Raw genomic sequence first — 17,500 nt, 5'->3', positions numbered from 1 at the left:
AACGTGGTCGTGAGGTGTTTTTATTAACGTGGTGGTGAGATGTTTTTACAACGTGACGGTGAGGTGTTTATAATAATGTGGCGTTGAGGTGTTTTTAATAACGGTGTGGTGAGACGTTTTTATAACGTGACGGTGAGGTGTTTATAATAACGTGGTCGTGAGGTGTTTTTTATAACGTGGTGGTGAGATGTTTTTATAACGTGACGGTGAGGTGTTTATAATAACGTGGCGGTGAGGTGCTTTTAATAACGGTGTGGTGAGATGTTTTTATAACGTGACGGTGAGGTGTTTTTATAATGTGGCGTTGAGGTGTTTTTAATAACGTGGCGGTGATGTGTTTATAAAAACGTGGCGGTGAGGTGTTTGTAATAACGTGGCGTTGAGGTGTTTTTAATAACGTTGCGGTGAGGTGTTTATAATAACGTGGTGGTGACGTGTTTTTAATAATGTGGCAGTGAGGTGTTTATAATAAAGTGGCGTTGAGGTGTTTATAATAACGTGGCAGTGAGGTGTTTATAATAACGTGGCGGTGAGGTGTTTATAATAACGTAGTGGTGAGATGGTTTTATAACGTGATGGTGAGGTGTTTATAATAACGTGGCGTTGAGGTGTTTTTAATAGTATGGCGTTGAGGTGTTTTTAATAACGTTGCGGTGAGGTGTTTATAATCACGTGGTGGTGAGGTGTTTATAATAATGTGGCGGTGAGGTGTTTATAATAACGTGGTGGTGAGATATTTTTATAATGTGACGGTGAGGTGTTTATAATAACGTGGTGGTGAGGTGTTTATAATAACGTGGCGTTGAGGTGTTTATAATCACGTGGCGGTGAAATGTTTTTATAACGTGAGGGTGAGGTGTTTATAATAACGTGGAGTTGAGGTGTTTTTAATAACATGGCATTGAGGTGTTTATAATAACGTGGAGGTGAGGTGTTAATAATAACGTGGTGTTGAGGTGTTTTTAATAACGTGGCATTGAGGTGTTTATAATAACATGGCAGTGAGGTTTATAATAACGTGGTGTTGAGGTGTTTTTAATAACGTGGTGTTGAGGTGTTTTTAATAATGTGGTGTTGAGGTGTTTTTAATAACATGGCGTTGAGGTGTTTTTAATAACATGGCGTTGAGGTGTTTTTAATAACGTGGCGTTGAGGTGTTTATAATAACGTGGCGTTGAGGTGTTTTTAATAACGTGGTGTTGAGGTGTTTTTAATAATGTGGTGTTGAGGTGTTTTTAATAACATGGCGTTGAGTTGTTTTTAATAACATGGCGTTGAGGTGTTTTTAATAACGTGGCGTTGAGGTGTTTATAATAACGTGGTGGTGAGGTGTTTTAATAACGTGGTGGTGAGGTGTTTTTAATAACGTGGTGTTGAAGTGTTTTTAAATACGTGGTGGTGAGGTGTTTTTAAATACGTTGCGGAGAGAGGGATTTAATGCCGTGGGGGTGAGGTGTTTTTAATAACGTGGTGGTGAGGTGTTTTTATAACGTGATGGAGGAGTTTTTAATAACGTGGTGGTGAGGTGTTTTTAAATACGTGGTGGTGAGGAGTTTTTAATAATGTGGTGGTGAGGTGTTTTTATAACGTGATGGTGAGGAGTTTTTAATAACGTGGTGGTGAGGAGTTTTTAATAACGTGGTGGTGAGGTGTTTTTAAATACGTGGTGGTGAGGAGTTTTTAATAACGTGGTGGTGAGGTGTTTTTAAATACGTGGTGGTGAGGAGTTTTTAATAACGTGGTGGTGAGGTGTTTTTAAATACGTGGTGTTGAGGTGTTTTTAATAACGTGGCGTTGAGGTGTTTATAATAACAGGGCAGTGAGGTTTATAATAACGTGGTGTTGAGGTGTTTTTAATAACGTGGTGTTGAGGTGTTTTTAATAACGTGGTGTTGAGGTGTTTTTAATAATGTGGTGTTGAGGTGTTTTTAATAACATGGCGTTGAGTTGTTTTTAATAACATGGCGTTGAGGTGTTTTTAATAACGTGGCGTTGAGGTGTTTATAATAACGTGGTGGTGAGGTGTTTTAATAACGTGGTGGTGAGGTGTTTTTAATAACGTGGTGGTGAAGTGTTTTTAAATACGTGGTGGTGAGGTGTTTTTAAATACGTTGCGGAGAGAGGGATTTAATGCCGTGGGGGTGAGGTGTTTTTAATAACGTGGTGGTGAGGTGTTTTTATAACGTGATGGAGGAGTTTTTAATAACGTGGTGGTGAGGTGTTTTTAAATACGTGGTGGTGAGGAGTTTTTAATAATGTGGTGGTGAGGTGTTTTTATAACGTGATGGTGAGGAGTTTTTAATAACGTGGTGGTGAGGAGTTTTTAATAACGTGGTGGTGAGGTGTTTTTAAATACGTGGTGGTGAGGAGTTTTTAATAACGTGGTGGTGAGGTGTTTTTAAATACGTGGTGGTGAGGAGTTTTTAATAACGTGGTGGTGAGGTGTTTTTATAACGTGATGGTGAGGAGTTTTTAATAACGTGGTGGTGAGGTGTTTTTAAATACGTGGTGGTGAGCAGTTTTTAATAACATGGTGGTGAGGTGTTTTTAAATACGTGGTGGTGAGGTGTTTTTAAATACGTGGTGGTGAGGAGTTTTTAATAACGTGGTGGTGAGGTGTTTTTATAACGTGATGGTGAGGGTTTTTAATAACGTGGTGGTGAGGTGTTTTTAAATACGTGGTGGTGAGGAGTTTTTAATAATGTGGTGGTGAGGTGTTTTTATAACGTGATGGTGAGGAGTTTTTAATGACGTGGTGGTGAGGTGTTGTTAAATACGTGGTGGTGAGGAGTTTTTAATAACGTGGTGGTGAGGTGTTTTTAAATACGTGGTGGTGAGGAGTTTTTAATAACGTGGTGGTGAGGTGTTTTTATAACGTGATGGTGAGGAGTTTTTAATAACGTGGTGGTGAGGTGTTTTTAAATACGTGGTGGTGAGGTGTTTTTAAATACATGGTGGTGAGGAGTTTTTAATAACGTCGTGGTGAGGTGTTATATATATATATATATATATATATATATATATATATATATATATATATATATATATATATATATATATATATATCTCGAAACGTGGAGTGTGACAAGCACTCCCCTGGTCTCCATTGGACAGAGTCCTAACCAAAGCGTTACCTCCAACTCAGAAGCTTTGGCCTGGCAACTGTCAAAAAGACAAAGATTACATGGTGAACATCAGAAAAACATCAAAAGGAGGCACCAATCCAGATTTCAGGCTAGTTTGCTCTCATCAGGAAGGCATACCGATAAATATCTAACCAATGATGACCACATTCGTCGTTTGTACATCAGACGCACTTCCTGACTGTTATGGTGAGCAATGCCACGGATTATGTGTCGCACGGTAAAACCACATAATATGCAAAGTGCAACCGTTCCTCTGCCACCCAGACGATTGTTCCCGCAAATGCAAACTATTCAACCAGAAGGCACGTGATGTGATCGGCAGGTAAATCGAAATGTATGGAGTGTGATGAGCACTCCACCGATCTCCATTAGACAAAGTCCTACACCAAAGTATCACCTCCAACCCAGAGGCTTTGGCTCGGTAACTCCATCAAACAGACAAAGATTACATGGTCAAAATCAGTTAAACATCAAATGGAGCCGCCTATCCGGATTTCAGGCTTGTTTGCGCTCATGAGGACGGCACACCGATAAATATCTAACCAATGATGACATATACATCCATACATACAGGGTGTTCCAAAAAGATCCGGAAAACTTTGGTTGTTAATATATTTGGAACCAAAAATGATATGATACCCTTTGGTTTATATGAGACAGAAACTCATAAAGTTTTGTGCACACCATCAATATATATTGTTGCGGCTCTACCAAACCACATGCCTCTAAGACAACAGCACCCAACATACAGTGATCCTCAGGCAGTTATTTTGTTTTTCTTCATGCAGTCAGACCTTCCCCTCATGTCGAATCGGTTAACCGGACGAAGTGTGTTGCGTGGGTCGAAACGATCGGTCTAATAATTATATATCCATCTTCTTTGCAATCCTTATTTCCATGTAACCCATTTCCTTTTATTCATGATACAAATCGAAGCAAGTACACAAACATAACAGATACCCACACAGCCCTATGAGAGAATTATCACATGAACAAGCGTTCACATGGAGTGCCCTTTCATTCAAATCTGCATGCCAATTTACAATGGTGTCTCACCTTGCTCAACCTTCACTCACCAAAATTTCCCCATCTCGACCACAAACATCTTCCGCACATGGGAAAAATCATCACGTACCCCCTCGTACCTCTGCATCGATACGGTTCGCCACCAAGCAGAGGCATGTTGCATGGCCCAGGCCGCTCAGTGCGGGGACGGGCCAGGAGCGTTGGCAGTGCCGGCCGCGTCTTGCCGGGGATGCCCCGAATGGGCAAGTGGGACTGATGCGACCCTTGTCCAGTTGCCAGAACATGGCGGGACGGGCATGGGCGGGGGGGGGCGGTGTCGCAGGGCGGTGTGAGGCTCTGGGCCGTGTCACGCCAGATGTGCGAATGAGACCACTTCCGGCACCAGGAGTCTGGCAGGGCCTGGCCAGAACCCAATAGGAGAACACGATTTGGATGACGGCGCGTCGCTTCGGGTCATCACCCCACCCTTCATCCGGGGATTATGAAAGGCGGATTGCGAAGCCGTCCTTTGTGTGTGTGTGTGTGTGTGTGTGTGTGTGTGTGTGTGTGTGTGTGTGTGTGTGTGTGTGTGTGTGTGTGTGTGTGTGTGTGTGTGTGTGTGTGTGTGTGTGTCTCTGTCTGTCTGTCGCTCTGCACTTCGTCCATCTGCCTACCTCGCCCACTTCTCCACCATCTCTTCACTGCACCTTGTTGTCTGCCTATCGCTGCTTTAACACTCGGGGTTGGTGTGTGACAGACGTCCTGGACCAGTGCGGAGCACACGTTTCCACAAGCCCCGGCAAAGTGATTAAGTAGGAGATAACGCGCCGACTATTAAAGGTGGGATCGCTCAAGAGGAACGTCCCCCAAAGCGTACTGGGTTGCGTGGTCGGCCGACCGCGCCAGGTATTGTGAGGTCGTTAGTCCTCATCTGCTCTCCTTCCTTCTGGCTAGCTAATCTTCATTAGGTGTGTGTGTGTGTGTGTGTGTGTGTGTGTGTGTGTGTGTGTGTGTGTGTGTGTGTGTGTGTGTGTGTGTGTGTGTGTGTGTGTGTGTGTGTGTGATGGCGCCTGTCGTAGCATAAGTTAAGGTTGTAGAAGATATAATGGGATAAGTCTGCTCTGTGTCTGCTTTTGTAAATGGCTTGCCTTTTGTGGCACCCCACAAATTCCTTGATATCCCTGCTGTACATAATAATAAAACCCCATCCACTGTGCCACATACCTTTCCTCACCTGATTGTAAATAAATGCTTGTATAGAAATGTTCTAATCTCGTTTTAGTCTTTTCCTTCATTGGTCAAGCATGGTCCGTATCCTAACTTAGCTGGGCCGTTATCCACCAACGATCTGTTTTTCTAGCCGGAACGTTCTTCGCAGTTATGCACGGCTGCATCTGATCCGGTAAGGTGATCCAGTTTGAACAAGGCATACCGAGGGTGTGTCCCCCGGTATTTAGATTACCTGGCCATTTTAGGTAACCAGTTTCCATTAGACGGAGGACCCGAAGTCACGTGGTTGAGTTATTGCCGTTCATGGTTGATTTGCGACCCGCCATGTCACGGAGTTATCCGTGTGCGACGGCCTGCGATTCCGGAGAGTCTGGTGGGAACCCGAGGTAGCTTTCCCCCCTTCGTGGTTTTCTCGGCCCGACCATGGGTCCACAACAATATATATCAAAGTGCTCACCATCAATACACTTCAATGTGAGCTCCGTTTGTCACGTGCCAGACATCAAGGTCGTATACGAGTTCTTGAAGTAGTTAAAAACATGAAAATTCATTGACATACTATATATTGCACAATTCAGTCAAAACATTTTTATTTTTTTTTTAACATTTGGCAAGAAGGATATGAACCATGCAGAAAGAGAACAAAGGGATTTCTTCAAGATGGTCATTCCAATTCCAATGCAGAAAGCTGTAATCAATGTCTGGAGTTTAATCATTCCTCTTTCTTTCACCATCTACTCCCCAACCCACCAATCCATCCCCACACTCCACATATGCACTCTTTTGGGCTCAGTTAGAAACTCGAAAGTGGGACAAGATCTGGCGACCGTTGGCATCAGTGTTTTTATGGTAGCCTCAAGCACAAATTATCCTCCATAAAACAATTATAAACCTGTGAAATGTGCTTGTTGTCCATTAATGGCACCCAAACCGCAATTGTAAAGCTGGCTTCCCGAGCAGTTTGGGAAAAATGAACGGTGGGGAATAGCGTGGCACCACAGAGGGAGTCATTTGAATGTTTAACTCCCTTCCCACTTCATGGATGAAAATCCCCAACTTGTGGTATTCCAGGTCATCAGACGTTCACAAAGAGGCTTTTCGTTTGGCCAATTTGCCTCAATAACCATTTCAAATGCATTATTGCGCCAGTAAACGGATGGTCGGGTTGTAATAGCATGCATTTCTGTTCTTTGTTGCTCATAAGTGCTGGGAAATGATTCATTATTAATGAATCCACTTGAACTTTGAAAGCAAGAGGAGTAGGGAATAAAGATAATGCAGGTAAGACATAAAGCTCAAGGGAAAGAAGTATGCCTGGCAGAAATGACAACAATGGCAGTGATCTTGTAATCCTCCATATTTCAAATACCTTTTCAAGAAATCCAGAGTCCAGGAAATGGCATCCTACAATAGGTTTTGGCTGCCGAAGATGTTTTTGGGATCAACGTGATTTTTTAAGGCAAGCATCATCCCATGTCCCACATCCGAAACGGTGGATTTCAACCACCGCTTACGTAGTTTTCCCACTGCGCACGCACACACACACACACACACACACACACACACACACACACACACACACACACACACACACATTCAAGAGACATTTAGTTTCCGCATCAGAAACATTGGTCATACTATTTTACTTCCAGGTTCCATTACAAGAGCAAGACAATCTTTCACAAAACTCCCTTACACATTCGTCGGAATTATGTGCAATAAAATATTTGAATGAACTTTAGCAAAGAGAAAATAACATTTGCAATAAATTAAGGAGCAAATAAAGCTGAATAAACATAGGATGCAATGACATTTCTGAGACAAAAACTACAAAAGAAAGAAAGAAAAAATAAACCCAGTTTATATTTCTCCATCTAAAGGACATTCAAACTAAATATGGAAATTGCAATTGGCATCGATAATGGAAAAACAATTGCAAAATTGGAAGCTCTGGCATGGTTACAAAAAGTAAACACAATTTATTTGCAACTTGAAAATATTCGTTGTGAGCAAACTGCAATAATAATATGGAAAACACAAGCAATTTACAAATGTTTGTGGGAAAAATAGTGAACTGCTGAAATAGAGGGCCATCACCTTCATATCAGTGAGAATGTTCCATTGGGGAGAACGCGTGGCCAAAACGATTGGCATTATGGCGTAAACAGGATGAACCACAGCGAGAGAAAATAAAAACGAACAAACGACACCAATGAGCGAGTCCAAGCCACGTCCTGTCCTGGTTACTCCCATGGGTAGTGCATGCCGGCACATTGCTCCTACCCTTTGCCAAAGAGGCAGCCACAGATACTGCTGCTGCTAAAAGCCTTACAGGGAAACAGCTGTTGGGTACCAAGCGCCCGGGGCCCAGCGGCCTCTGCTGGGAAATTAAGCGATTAATTGCTTGCACTGGCCCGGGCCCCAGCCACTTATTGGCGCAATCTATCTTCCTGCCAGCTCAGGGCTCCAGCATGAAGTGCAGCCGTAAGGGCGAGGATCACAATGCGAGAAGAAAATTTGTCAGGCAACTAAATCTATACCATGCCGTGAGAACAAAGATAACAGATCGAAGGCGACGGTGCCTTTGATGGAGATGATGACTGCACGACTTAACTTCACAAACGACATTATTTGATGAACAATTAATTTTTCACTCCCAAAAGTACAACACGGCAACACGCTATACGGAAAGAAAATTTCATCGTAGTTGATGAATCTTCAGTTTAAAAACCAAAAAAAACAAACAAACTTGAAACACAATGATGCAACACTTCAAAGAACAATATGTAACAGTGGCAGGGAAGAAATAGAAAAGAAGAGAAGACTTTCTCCAGGTGAAACTTTGTTACACTGATTGTTTATTTAACCCAATAACCTTCTCATGGCAAGTTATACAAGACTGCACCATGTGCAAGCAAATACAAGCTCAACGTTTCACTGGGAAATCACCATGATAAACATCCCATTGGTAGGTAGTGTGTCGAGCAACTACATTTTGTGACCTTGGACACATTATCAGACATTCTGGCCAGCCAAAAAGAGTTTTTAATCTTATTAGAGAGCAAGTTGCTGGCTGTCATGTAATTACCTTCCTGCCAAAGAACCCAACTACACAAACTCTATTTGGAGCTTGTGGAAAGGAAGACAAAAAAAAAAAAAAATCAATGCACCCAACTCAAATTACCCACTTGATGAATTGGAGTCGCAAAGGAATCAATGGAGATTTGTCAAAGTGTGTTTGTAAGCCACACTGCTGATTAGGATTAATACATTGCAAAGTTAAATATGTCTATGGCTCAGCAATTGGGTGCTTCACTCGTAGGGGCTTTTCACAGGAAGAACAGCAAGTGCTGGCAACACATATGGATCACTCTTTAAATCCACCTCCAGAATGAAAGCAAATTTTTAATATATGGACTAATCTCTCCACTCAATCTATATTTGTGGACAGCAATATTGCAAACACAGATGTGAGTACTTCTACAAGCTTCAACATTCATGGCAAAGTCAAACATGGTGATCAAACCAGTGTGCCACTGGATAAGGTCAAATAATCATAAATGAAATTTGACTGTCTGCAAAATCACATCCTGCAGGTTTAACCCCTGTTGCACTTTCTGACATGCACGCTGCTGCTCAAACCACACTCCACTTTGTAGTGGCATTATATGGAATGAATATACTGCATAACAAATGATAATGAAGCAAGTAGGGTTGAAACAAATTGTTGGGCTTTTCCCGATTATACTTGTTCACTAAATTAAACCAAAGGAGCATTCAAAAATCGAAAGCGTCAAGTAGTGGTGGGATTTTGGGACCCAAGTGAGAGGTGGGTGGCGGTGGTGGAGGAGGGGTGGTGTGGTGGACCGTAATTCCATTAATGCCCTCAACACTCAGCACATTTATTGGAGGAATTGTCCTGCTCACCTTCAACACAAGTTTTAACTCGAGCGCCAAATCGATACAAAAACCTTTTGGGAAAAAAGGCGATTTCAGTGATCCCTCAAATAATCATGGAACATAGTTAATAATTTTCCCCCACTTGATCTTCTGAAGAGTTTGTCAGCAGTTATTGTGGAACTGGAGAAATAATCCGTGAATTTACCCCGGCATATCCAAGCATGCACACATACGCACCTCCCCCCCCCCCACAAAGCTGTTGCTCATAAAAATTAAAAACGTAGGGGCAATACCCCTGGGCGCTCACCTGGTACGTTGGATAAGATAACCAGGCAACCACTGGTAGGTATGGATTACCCACAAAATATGCAACGGAGAAGAAAGAAATACCTCTGGATTATTTTTTTTAATGCCGTGAACAAACTTTAATATGTGAACAAACAAGAAGGTGGTGGTCAAGTTTTATGGGAATTGTGTGTGTAGTTTCTGAGAAGAAAGCAAATGCATATTTGGGGGGGGCAGACCCCCCCCCTCTTACACCTCCTCAGACCCCAATTTTTCTAATGTCATGAACAAACATTGGTACATTATGGGTGATGAAAGTTGTGGCCAAGTTTCATCAGAATAGCGCATGTAGTTTCTGAGAACAAAGCAAATACCTCGTTTGGGGGGCAACCCCCCCAATTTTTTCCCATTGGTTTTGGTAAATAAATGGCCATAACTTGGGAAGCACTTATCCGATTAATATCAAACCTTGAAAAGGCACATCCTCAGGTCCCCAGCAATATACCTGGCAAGTTTCAATTAGATCGGACCCCAATAGACCCAATTTTTTTTCAATGGTGTGAACAAGCTTTGGAACATCATGGGTGATGAAGGTTGTGGTCAAGTTTTATTGGAATTGTGCATGTAGTTTCTGAAACCAAAGCAAATACCTCTTTAGTAGAAAGGGGGGGGTGGGGGGATCACAATGCCCCCATAAGGTCACAACACCCCCATAAACTCCCTCCATAGACTCCCTCAGACCCCAATTTTTTTAATGCCATGAACAAACTTTGATACATCACAGGTGATGAAGGTTGTGGTCAAGTGTCATCAGAATTGCATGTGTAGTTTCTGAGAACAAAGCAAATACCTATTTTTGGGGGGGAGTGGGGGGGTTAAGCCCCCAAAGACCCCCTTTGGGCCTGATTTCTTTTCAATGCCATGAACAAACTTTGGAACATACACGGTGATAAAAGTTTTGGTAAAGTATCTTATGTAACCCATTACGGAATTAGTATATGTAACCCATTACGGGTTACAACGTACCGGGCTTCCGGAGAGTGATGACTTCGTGTATTCTAATAATTTCTCGATTTCTTATGCGCATTTATAGATAAACACAATGGCCCAAGTTATGATCGTTTTCATATTAGACGGTGTATACATTTCGGGAACATCAGAGTGCTGGTATGCTCTGAACCAGGAAGTAAATTTTTTCTCTCTCTTCTCTTCTCTTCTCTTTTTGTTTTTCCTTGCCACGACATTGCGAAAAGGTAAAATACGTTGGCGCTAATTGAATAATTGGGTATTAAAAATAAATTGCGAATAATCGTAACTGCGAATAATATCGAACTTCAGGGTCACGCACGTACGGGCACGTGAGAGCGAAGAAACGGCCTGTGTGGCTTATTTATTTATTTATTATTATTATTATTATTATTATTATTATTATTATTATTTATTTATTTTTGACGGGCACGTACAAGTCTATCTATAATTCCAGCAATGTGTGTGTGTGTGTGTGTGTGTGTGTGTGTGTGTGTGTGTGTGTGTGTGTGTGTGTGTGTGTGTGTGTGTGTGTGTGTGTGTGTGTGTGTGTGTGTGTGTGTGAGACCGCTGTTTCTCGACAACCAATGGTCCGATCTAGTTGAAACTTGCCAGGTATATTGCTGGGGACCTGAGGATGTGCCTTTTCAAGGTTTGATATTAATCGGATAAGTGCTTCCCAAGTTATGGCCATTTATTTACCAAACCAATGGGAAGACACGTTGTTGCGTGGGAGTGGCCGATGGGGAAGGGAAGCACAGCCACGTTCCACATTACGGGTTACAACGTATGGACGTCCGGATGGTGATGACTTCGTGTATTCTAAGAATTTCTCGATTTCTAATGCGCATTTATAGATAAACACAATGGCCCAAGTTGTGATCGTTTTCATATTAGACGGTGTATAAATTTCAGGAACATCAGAGTGCTGGTATGCTCCGAACCAGGAAGTAAATTTTTTCTCTCTCTTCTCTTCTCTTTTTGTTTTTCCTTGCCACGACATTGCGAAAAGGTAAAATATGTTGGTGCTAATTGAATAATTGGGTATTAAAAATAAATTGCGAATAATATCGAACTTCCGGGTCACAGACGTACGGGCACGCGAGAGTGAAAAAACAGCCCGTGTGGTTCACTTATTTGTTATTCTTCTTCTTATTTTTTTTTTTTTTACGGTCATGTACTCGTATATATAAATATAAACATATAAATAAATATATAAAAATATAAATAAATAAATATAAATATATAAAAATATAAATATATAAAAATATAAATATATATAAAAATATAAATATATATAAATATAAAAATATAAATATATACAATATATATATATATATATATATATATATTGTATAAAAATATAAATATATATTTATATAGATATAAAAATATAAAAATATAAATATATTCATATATATATAAAAATATTAAAATATATATTAAAATATAAATATATATTTTATTAAAAAAAAAAATATATATATATATATATATATATATATATATATATATATATATATATATATATATGTATGTGTGTTGTTGTTTGTCTTTCGGCTGCTCCCGATAGGGGTCGCCACAGCAGATCATCCGTTATGATCCGCATACTGATTTGGCATAGGTTTTTTTTACGCCGGATGCCCTTCCTGACGCAACCCTGGTCGCCTCTTACGACACAGGGATAAGGATTGGGTTTCGCCATGATTCCAGGCTGCCCTACACCCACTCATAGCGTGGCCCAGTGCAGAGCTCCCATCCTCAAGTGATCCTCAAACCCAAGCCTCCGGATAGCCGGATTACAGGTGCACGCCACTACACCCGGTTGTATATATATATATATATATATATATATATATATATATATATATATATATATATATATATATATATATATATATATATATATATATTAATATAAATATAAATATACACACACACACACACACACACACACACACACACACACACACACACACACACACACACACACGTACACCTCACTTCGCGTTGTTGATGCATTCCAGAAGAAAAGATGTTAAGCGAAACGATATGAAGCGAGGTCTAATTTCTCATGGACTTGCATGTATTATTAGGCGGATGCGTTCTGTCGACATGATAATTGGAATTATAACTTCCATTCGCATAGTTGATCGTTGATCGTGTAATGCGGATTAATATACAGTATATAGATGCTAAAATAATACATACTGTATCTGAAAAATATTCCACAGGTCATAAATAAATGAACAAAAACAAAGTTAATTTAACGATCACTAATCTTGTCTCGGAGCTCATGTCGGTCGTGTAGATGTCACTGAATGCCTTTGCTCCGATATGGTATCGGTGGGGTTTGTAGGGGATGCTCGGGTGAGGGACAGGTAGTGCGGTTATCCATGTCACCCTCAGAGTCTGGTGCAGGTTCAGGCTGTTTTCTCTTGAAGAATGAGTCAAGAGAAAGTTGTGTGGTCATCTTCTTCTTCTCCTTGTAGAACTCATTGTAGCCTGAAAAGCATTCAACGCCATTCTTTTCACTGCAGTCCTGTGCTCCAAGTCAGGATCATTTTTATAAAAAAAAGATCTGGAGCCTCATTAACTTTATTCAGGATTTTTGAAAGAATTTTACAGGTTAAACCCTCTCAGATTGGTCCTCTTCTGTTGCTTCTTCAGCCCATTGTTGTTCAAGCTCTATCAGGTCCTCATTCGTTAAACTCTCCCAATGAGGGTTCAGCAACTCCTCTACATCTCCTGCGGTGACTTCATGGAATCCCACTTCAGTGGCCATCTTGACGATTTCATTGTTCAGTGTGGGTAGCTCGGGTTTGAATCCCATGAAGTCCTTGATGCGCTCCGGCCAAACCTTCCTCCAAACACCATTCATGCAGTGGTCTGACTTCTCTCCAGGCCTCAGCGATATTTTCAATGTCTTTCATGATGTTAAAAGACTGCCAGAAGCCACAAATTGATTGGCTTTCTTTGCCATTGGTGTCACGTATTAGTTGAGAAAAGGTGCGTCGCGGGTAGTAAGCTTTGGATGCTGCAATGGCACCCTGATCCATCGGCTGTCGGAGAGAAGTTGTATTTGGAGGAAGAAACACAACTTCAACTTTGATGCCAATTGATGAGGAATCGAGGTCGACTGGGTGACCAGGTGCATTGTCCAACAGTAACAGTGCTTTCTTTTCAACGTTATGTTTTTCACAATAAGTTTTCACTGCTGGACAAAGATCATGCACAAACCAGGTCTGAAAAATGTCCCTGGTCATCCAAGCCTTGCGGTTTGACCGCCAGATGACAGGCAGGGTAGTCTTGCAGAAAACCTTCATTGCTCATGGTGTTTTGGAATGGTAAACAAGCAAGGGCTTTAATTTGAAATCTCCTGCCGCATTGTCTCCAAGCAAGAGTGTAGGGCGATCTTTGGCAGCCTTAAATCCCGAAGCACTCATTTCTTCACTTGCAATAAAGGCGTGGGATGGCATCCGCTTCCAGAAAAGTTCAGTTTCATCTACATTGAAAATAAGCTGTGTGGAGTAATTGCAGTGTTCTGTTATCACCTGCAGGTTGGTAGAGAACTCATCCCCTGCCTGCATGTCAGCACTCGCAGTCTCACCAGTTATCTTGACACTGTGCAGGTTTCTGCGACACTTAAAATGCTCGAACCAACCTCAGCTTGCTGGAAAATCCTCCACCGTCGAACTGTTGCCTTCTTGTTGTTTTAACTTTTCAAACAAACTTTTAGCCTTTTTCATAATTACCAGCTGGCTGAGCGGCATATTCTGCTCGTTTTGGTCCTCAATCCGCATGGACAACAGTCTCTCCATTCGCTCCATCGCATTGCTTCCACGACATGTCACCTTAGTTGCAGTCAAAGGCATCACATTTTGGCCACGATCTCTAATTTTGTCCGCAAGTCAAAAATCGTTCTCACCTTGGTCGGAGCAAGTACCATATCACGTGCAATATCCACAGTCTGATCACCTGAATCAAAGCGCCTTATCACCTTCATTTTTTGCTCCAGTGTTATGCTTTTACGAGACACTTTGCTTCAGACGCAACATAAACAAGAAAGCACGATAATGCTATGACACAGCAAGGGGTGGCGGGAGATGAACGGAAATAAAGCGCTTTTTGTAGCGTCACTCGGATGGTGCGATGCGGTTATTTTTATTATTATTTTGCATTGCATGATGCGTTCATGTTGCTGAGATGTGTTTCCTTTACTTAGATGTATTTGTGCACCTTTTTTATTTTTAGCGTTTTCATTAAGAGCCAATCGTTAAGTATCCCAGAAGTAACATTCCTTTAAACATAAAAGTGTATCTTGCCCCGAGAGCTGGACTCCACTGCTTTACATAGTCATTATAAAATATTACTTGAGGGCACCGATAACAAGCAATTGATTTGCAGTGCAGAAACTTTTGCCCTCAGGTCGTGTGGGGCATGTGAAACTTGGAGAGATACAATTTAAAAGCATTCATGATGCATGTGTGAAAAACATGTTTTATACTGGAGACAGTTATGTATTTCAAGCGACGCTATAACGAAACGACGTTTCAGTGACGTGCATATATATATATATATATATATATATATATATATATATATATATATATATATATATATATATATATATATATATATATATATATATATATATATATATATATATATATATATATATATATATATATATATATATATATATATATATACACTGTGACGTCCACAAGACTTGAACAGTCCAGCCAACGTAGAATGAGCCGAAATGATGGAGGCGGTTTATTTATTTATAACCCAAACATGGCGGTTCTAATCACTCTACCGCAAACGGGACGAGGAAGGTGGCATGAGTCGCTTTTCACTGAGTTGATGATGTTTATTCGTTTTTACTATTAACCAGAAATAACAAGACTCGGGAAGAAGAGGGATCCGGGGCGATTCGACGGGATGGTGTGGGATCGGGCGTGGGGAAAAACACAGACAATTCCAATGAATATACAGATCTCAAACCTCTAAGGTGCCGCTAACGCCTTAGACGCTAACGTCTAACGGCCGCTCGGTGCACGGTGGGTGGATCCTGTAACTCCACTAGCGCTCGGACCTCAGGGTCAGGAAGAGCAGCTAAAAATTTCTCTAGTGCCAGTCTGTCCCATGCCTCCACTGTAAGGTCCCGATACGCGATCCTGACTGATTGGTAAATGTCCTGTGCCAGCTCCTGCACTGTCTCACCCGGCTTTAATCTGCGGTGCTGGAGCTGGGCCCGCACCAGATCACAGTTTGCCGCGAACCCAAACCGACGGCTCAACGCCTCGCAAATGTGGGAGCTGGTCAACATCCCCTCCGCGATCACGTTTAACACATCTGCGGCTGGTCCCCGCAACGTTGCCACCAAATTCCCTGTACGTTCCCGCTCATTCCTCCCGTTTCGTCGGGAAATGCACTCAAATTGCGTCAGAAAAACTTCAACGCTCCCTGACCCGTCGAAATTTACCAGGGGGATCACTTTTACGGTGGCCCGCTTCTCAGTTTCTCCCTTGTCCGAATCCAGCCCAGGGATCAAACACCGTTGTGGCTGCGTATCCAATTTCGGAGCCCACTGTGGCCAAAAATGTTTTGTGGTGAGGGTCTCATGGGTCAATTTTGCCTCCTGTTCCAAACGTTGAATGGACCGATTCACCTCTTCCCGCAGGATCTTCTGGGCCCGCACAACCTCCTCCAAGGCTCCGTCGCGAGTTTGTAGCTGCTCCTCAACCAACCCGGACACTCTACTTACAAAAGACGGCTCTACCAGGCCTTTATCCAAGACTTCATCTTGGCTCATAATTTTATCTTGTTCGTCCAAACGAGCCTCCAATCCTTTTACCTCCTCCGCCAAATTCATCCCTTGCTTCCTCAGCTCTCCCCACTCTTCAACTTGCAGCTGCATACGAGCATCCACACAGGCACGATGACGTTCCAGGCTTTCATCCACTTTATCAACCCGAATGTTCGTTGCATCAATTTTATCTACCAATTTTTTTCGTATATTTTCCCCCTCCAATGTAATTTCTACCTTTGTTTCCTCCAATCTATCCTCGAATTTACTTTGTATTTCTCCCAATTTAACATCCACACACTCCTGCATCTCAGTTTTCATTTTCTCCATCTTTTCCCCCAATTCATCCCTCATTAAATCAATCCGTGCACCCAACCGTTCCCCCATTACCCCCAATTGATCTGTCATTTCTGCCCCCTGTGCCGTCATTTTTGCCATTTGTGCCGTCATTTCTGCCCTCTGTGCCGTCATTTCTGCCCTCTGTGTCACGAATTGATTTGCCATTTGTACCGTCATGTCCGCTATTAAACGTTCCAACAGTGTCTGGATCGTCATCGCACCGGTTTCCGGCGCTGCCGGCCCCATTACGGGCGATGAAGCACGGTCCACGCTCGGAATGGGGGAGGTTCCAACCCTACCCCCGTCTCTCCCTTCTTCCCCCGACTCGCTGCCAGACACGTGGCCTTCCTCCTCAAACATCTGCACATCCGCCATGGTGCAGAAGTCCCGTTTTCCGCCAATTAATTAAAATTTGAAAAATCCCGCCAAAATTTTCCCGCGCTCGCGCGCTTTTCTGTAATAATTTTATATTCCAATTCGTGGCGAGATTTTAATCTTGGTATATTCTCCCGATACCAAATATAATTTGGAGGGGTTCGAACATCCAACACCCTGACACCAATGTGACGTCCACGGGACTTGAACAGTCCCGCCAACGTAGAATGAGCCGAAACGATGGAGGCGGTTTATTTATTTATAACCCAAACATGGCGGTTCTAATCGCTCTTCCGCAAATGGGACGAGGAAGGTGACACGAGTCACTTTTCACTGAGTTGATGATGTTTATTCGTTTTTACTATTAACCAGAAATAAC

The 17,500-nt window shown here is 42.0% G+C and overlaps 1 protein-coding gene across 4 annotated transcripts in view; it reads right to left on the bottom strand.

Annotated features, from left to right (window-relative positions):
- AGPS (alkylglycerone phosphate synthase) overlaps positions 1 to 17,500 on the bottom strand; it is a 334,856-nt gene that overhangs the window by 10,034 nt on the left and 307,322 nt on the right. For 2 of the 4 annotated variants that reach the window (XM_085869957.1, XM_085869958.1), the window contains one exon: positions 6,751 to 6,907. The exons of the other annotated variants lie outside the window; for them this stretch is intronic. In XM_085869957.1, coding sequence (XP_085726083.1) covers positions 6,786 to 6,907 — 122 coding nt within the window. In that variant the 3' untranslated portion in view covers positions 6,751 to 6,785. The remainder of the gene's footprint in view (positions 1 to 6,750; positions 6,908 to 17,500) is intronic. 4 annotated transcript variants of the gene reach the window in all.

Source organism: Eptatretus burgeri, chromosome 2 (genome assembly GCF_056783735.1).
Source record: "Eptatretus burgeri isolate ZD-2024b chromosome 2, Ebu_testis_v1, whole genome shotgun sequence".
NCBI classification, from domain to species: domain Eukaryota; kingdom Metazoa; phylum Chordata; class Myxini; order Myxiniformes; family Myxinidae; genus Eptatretus; species Eptatretus burgeri.
Note: the sequence above shows the minus strand (reverse complement) of the source record. Positions and strands in the feature narration are given on the sequence as shown.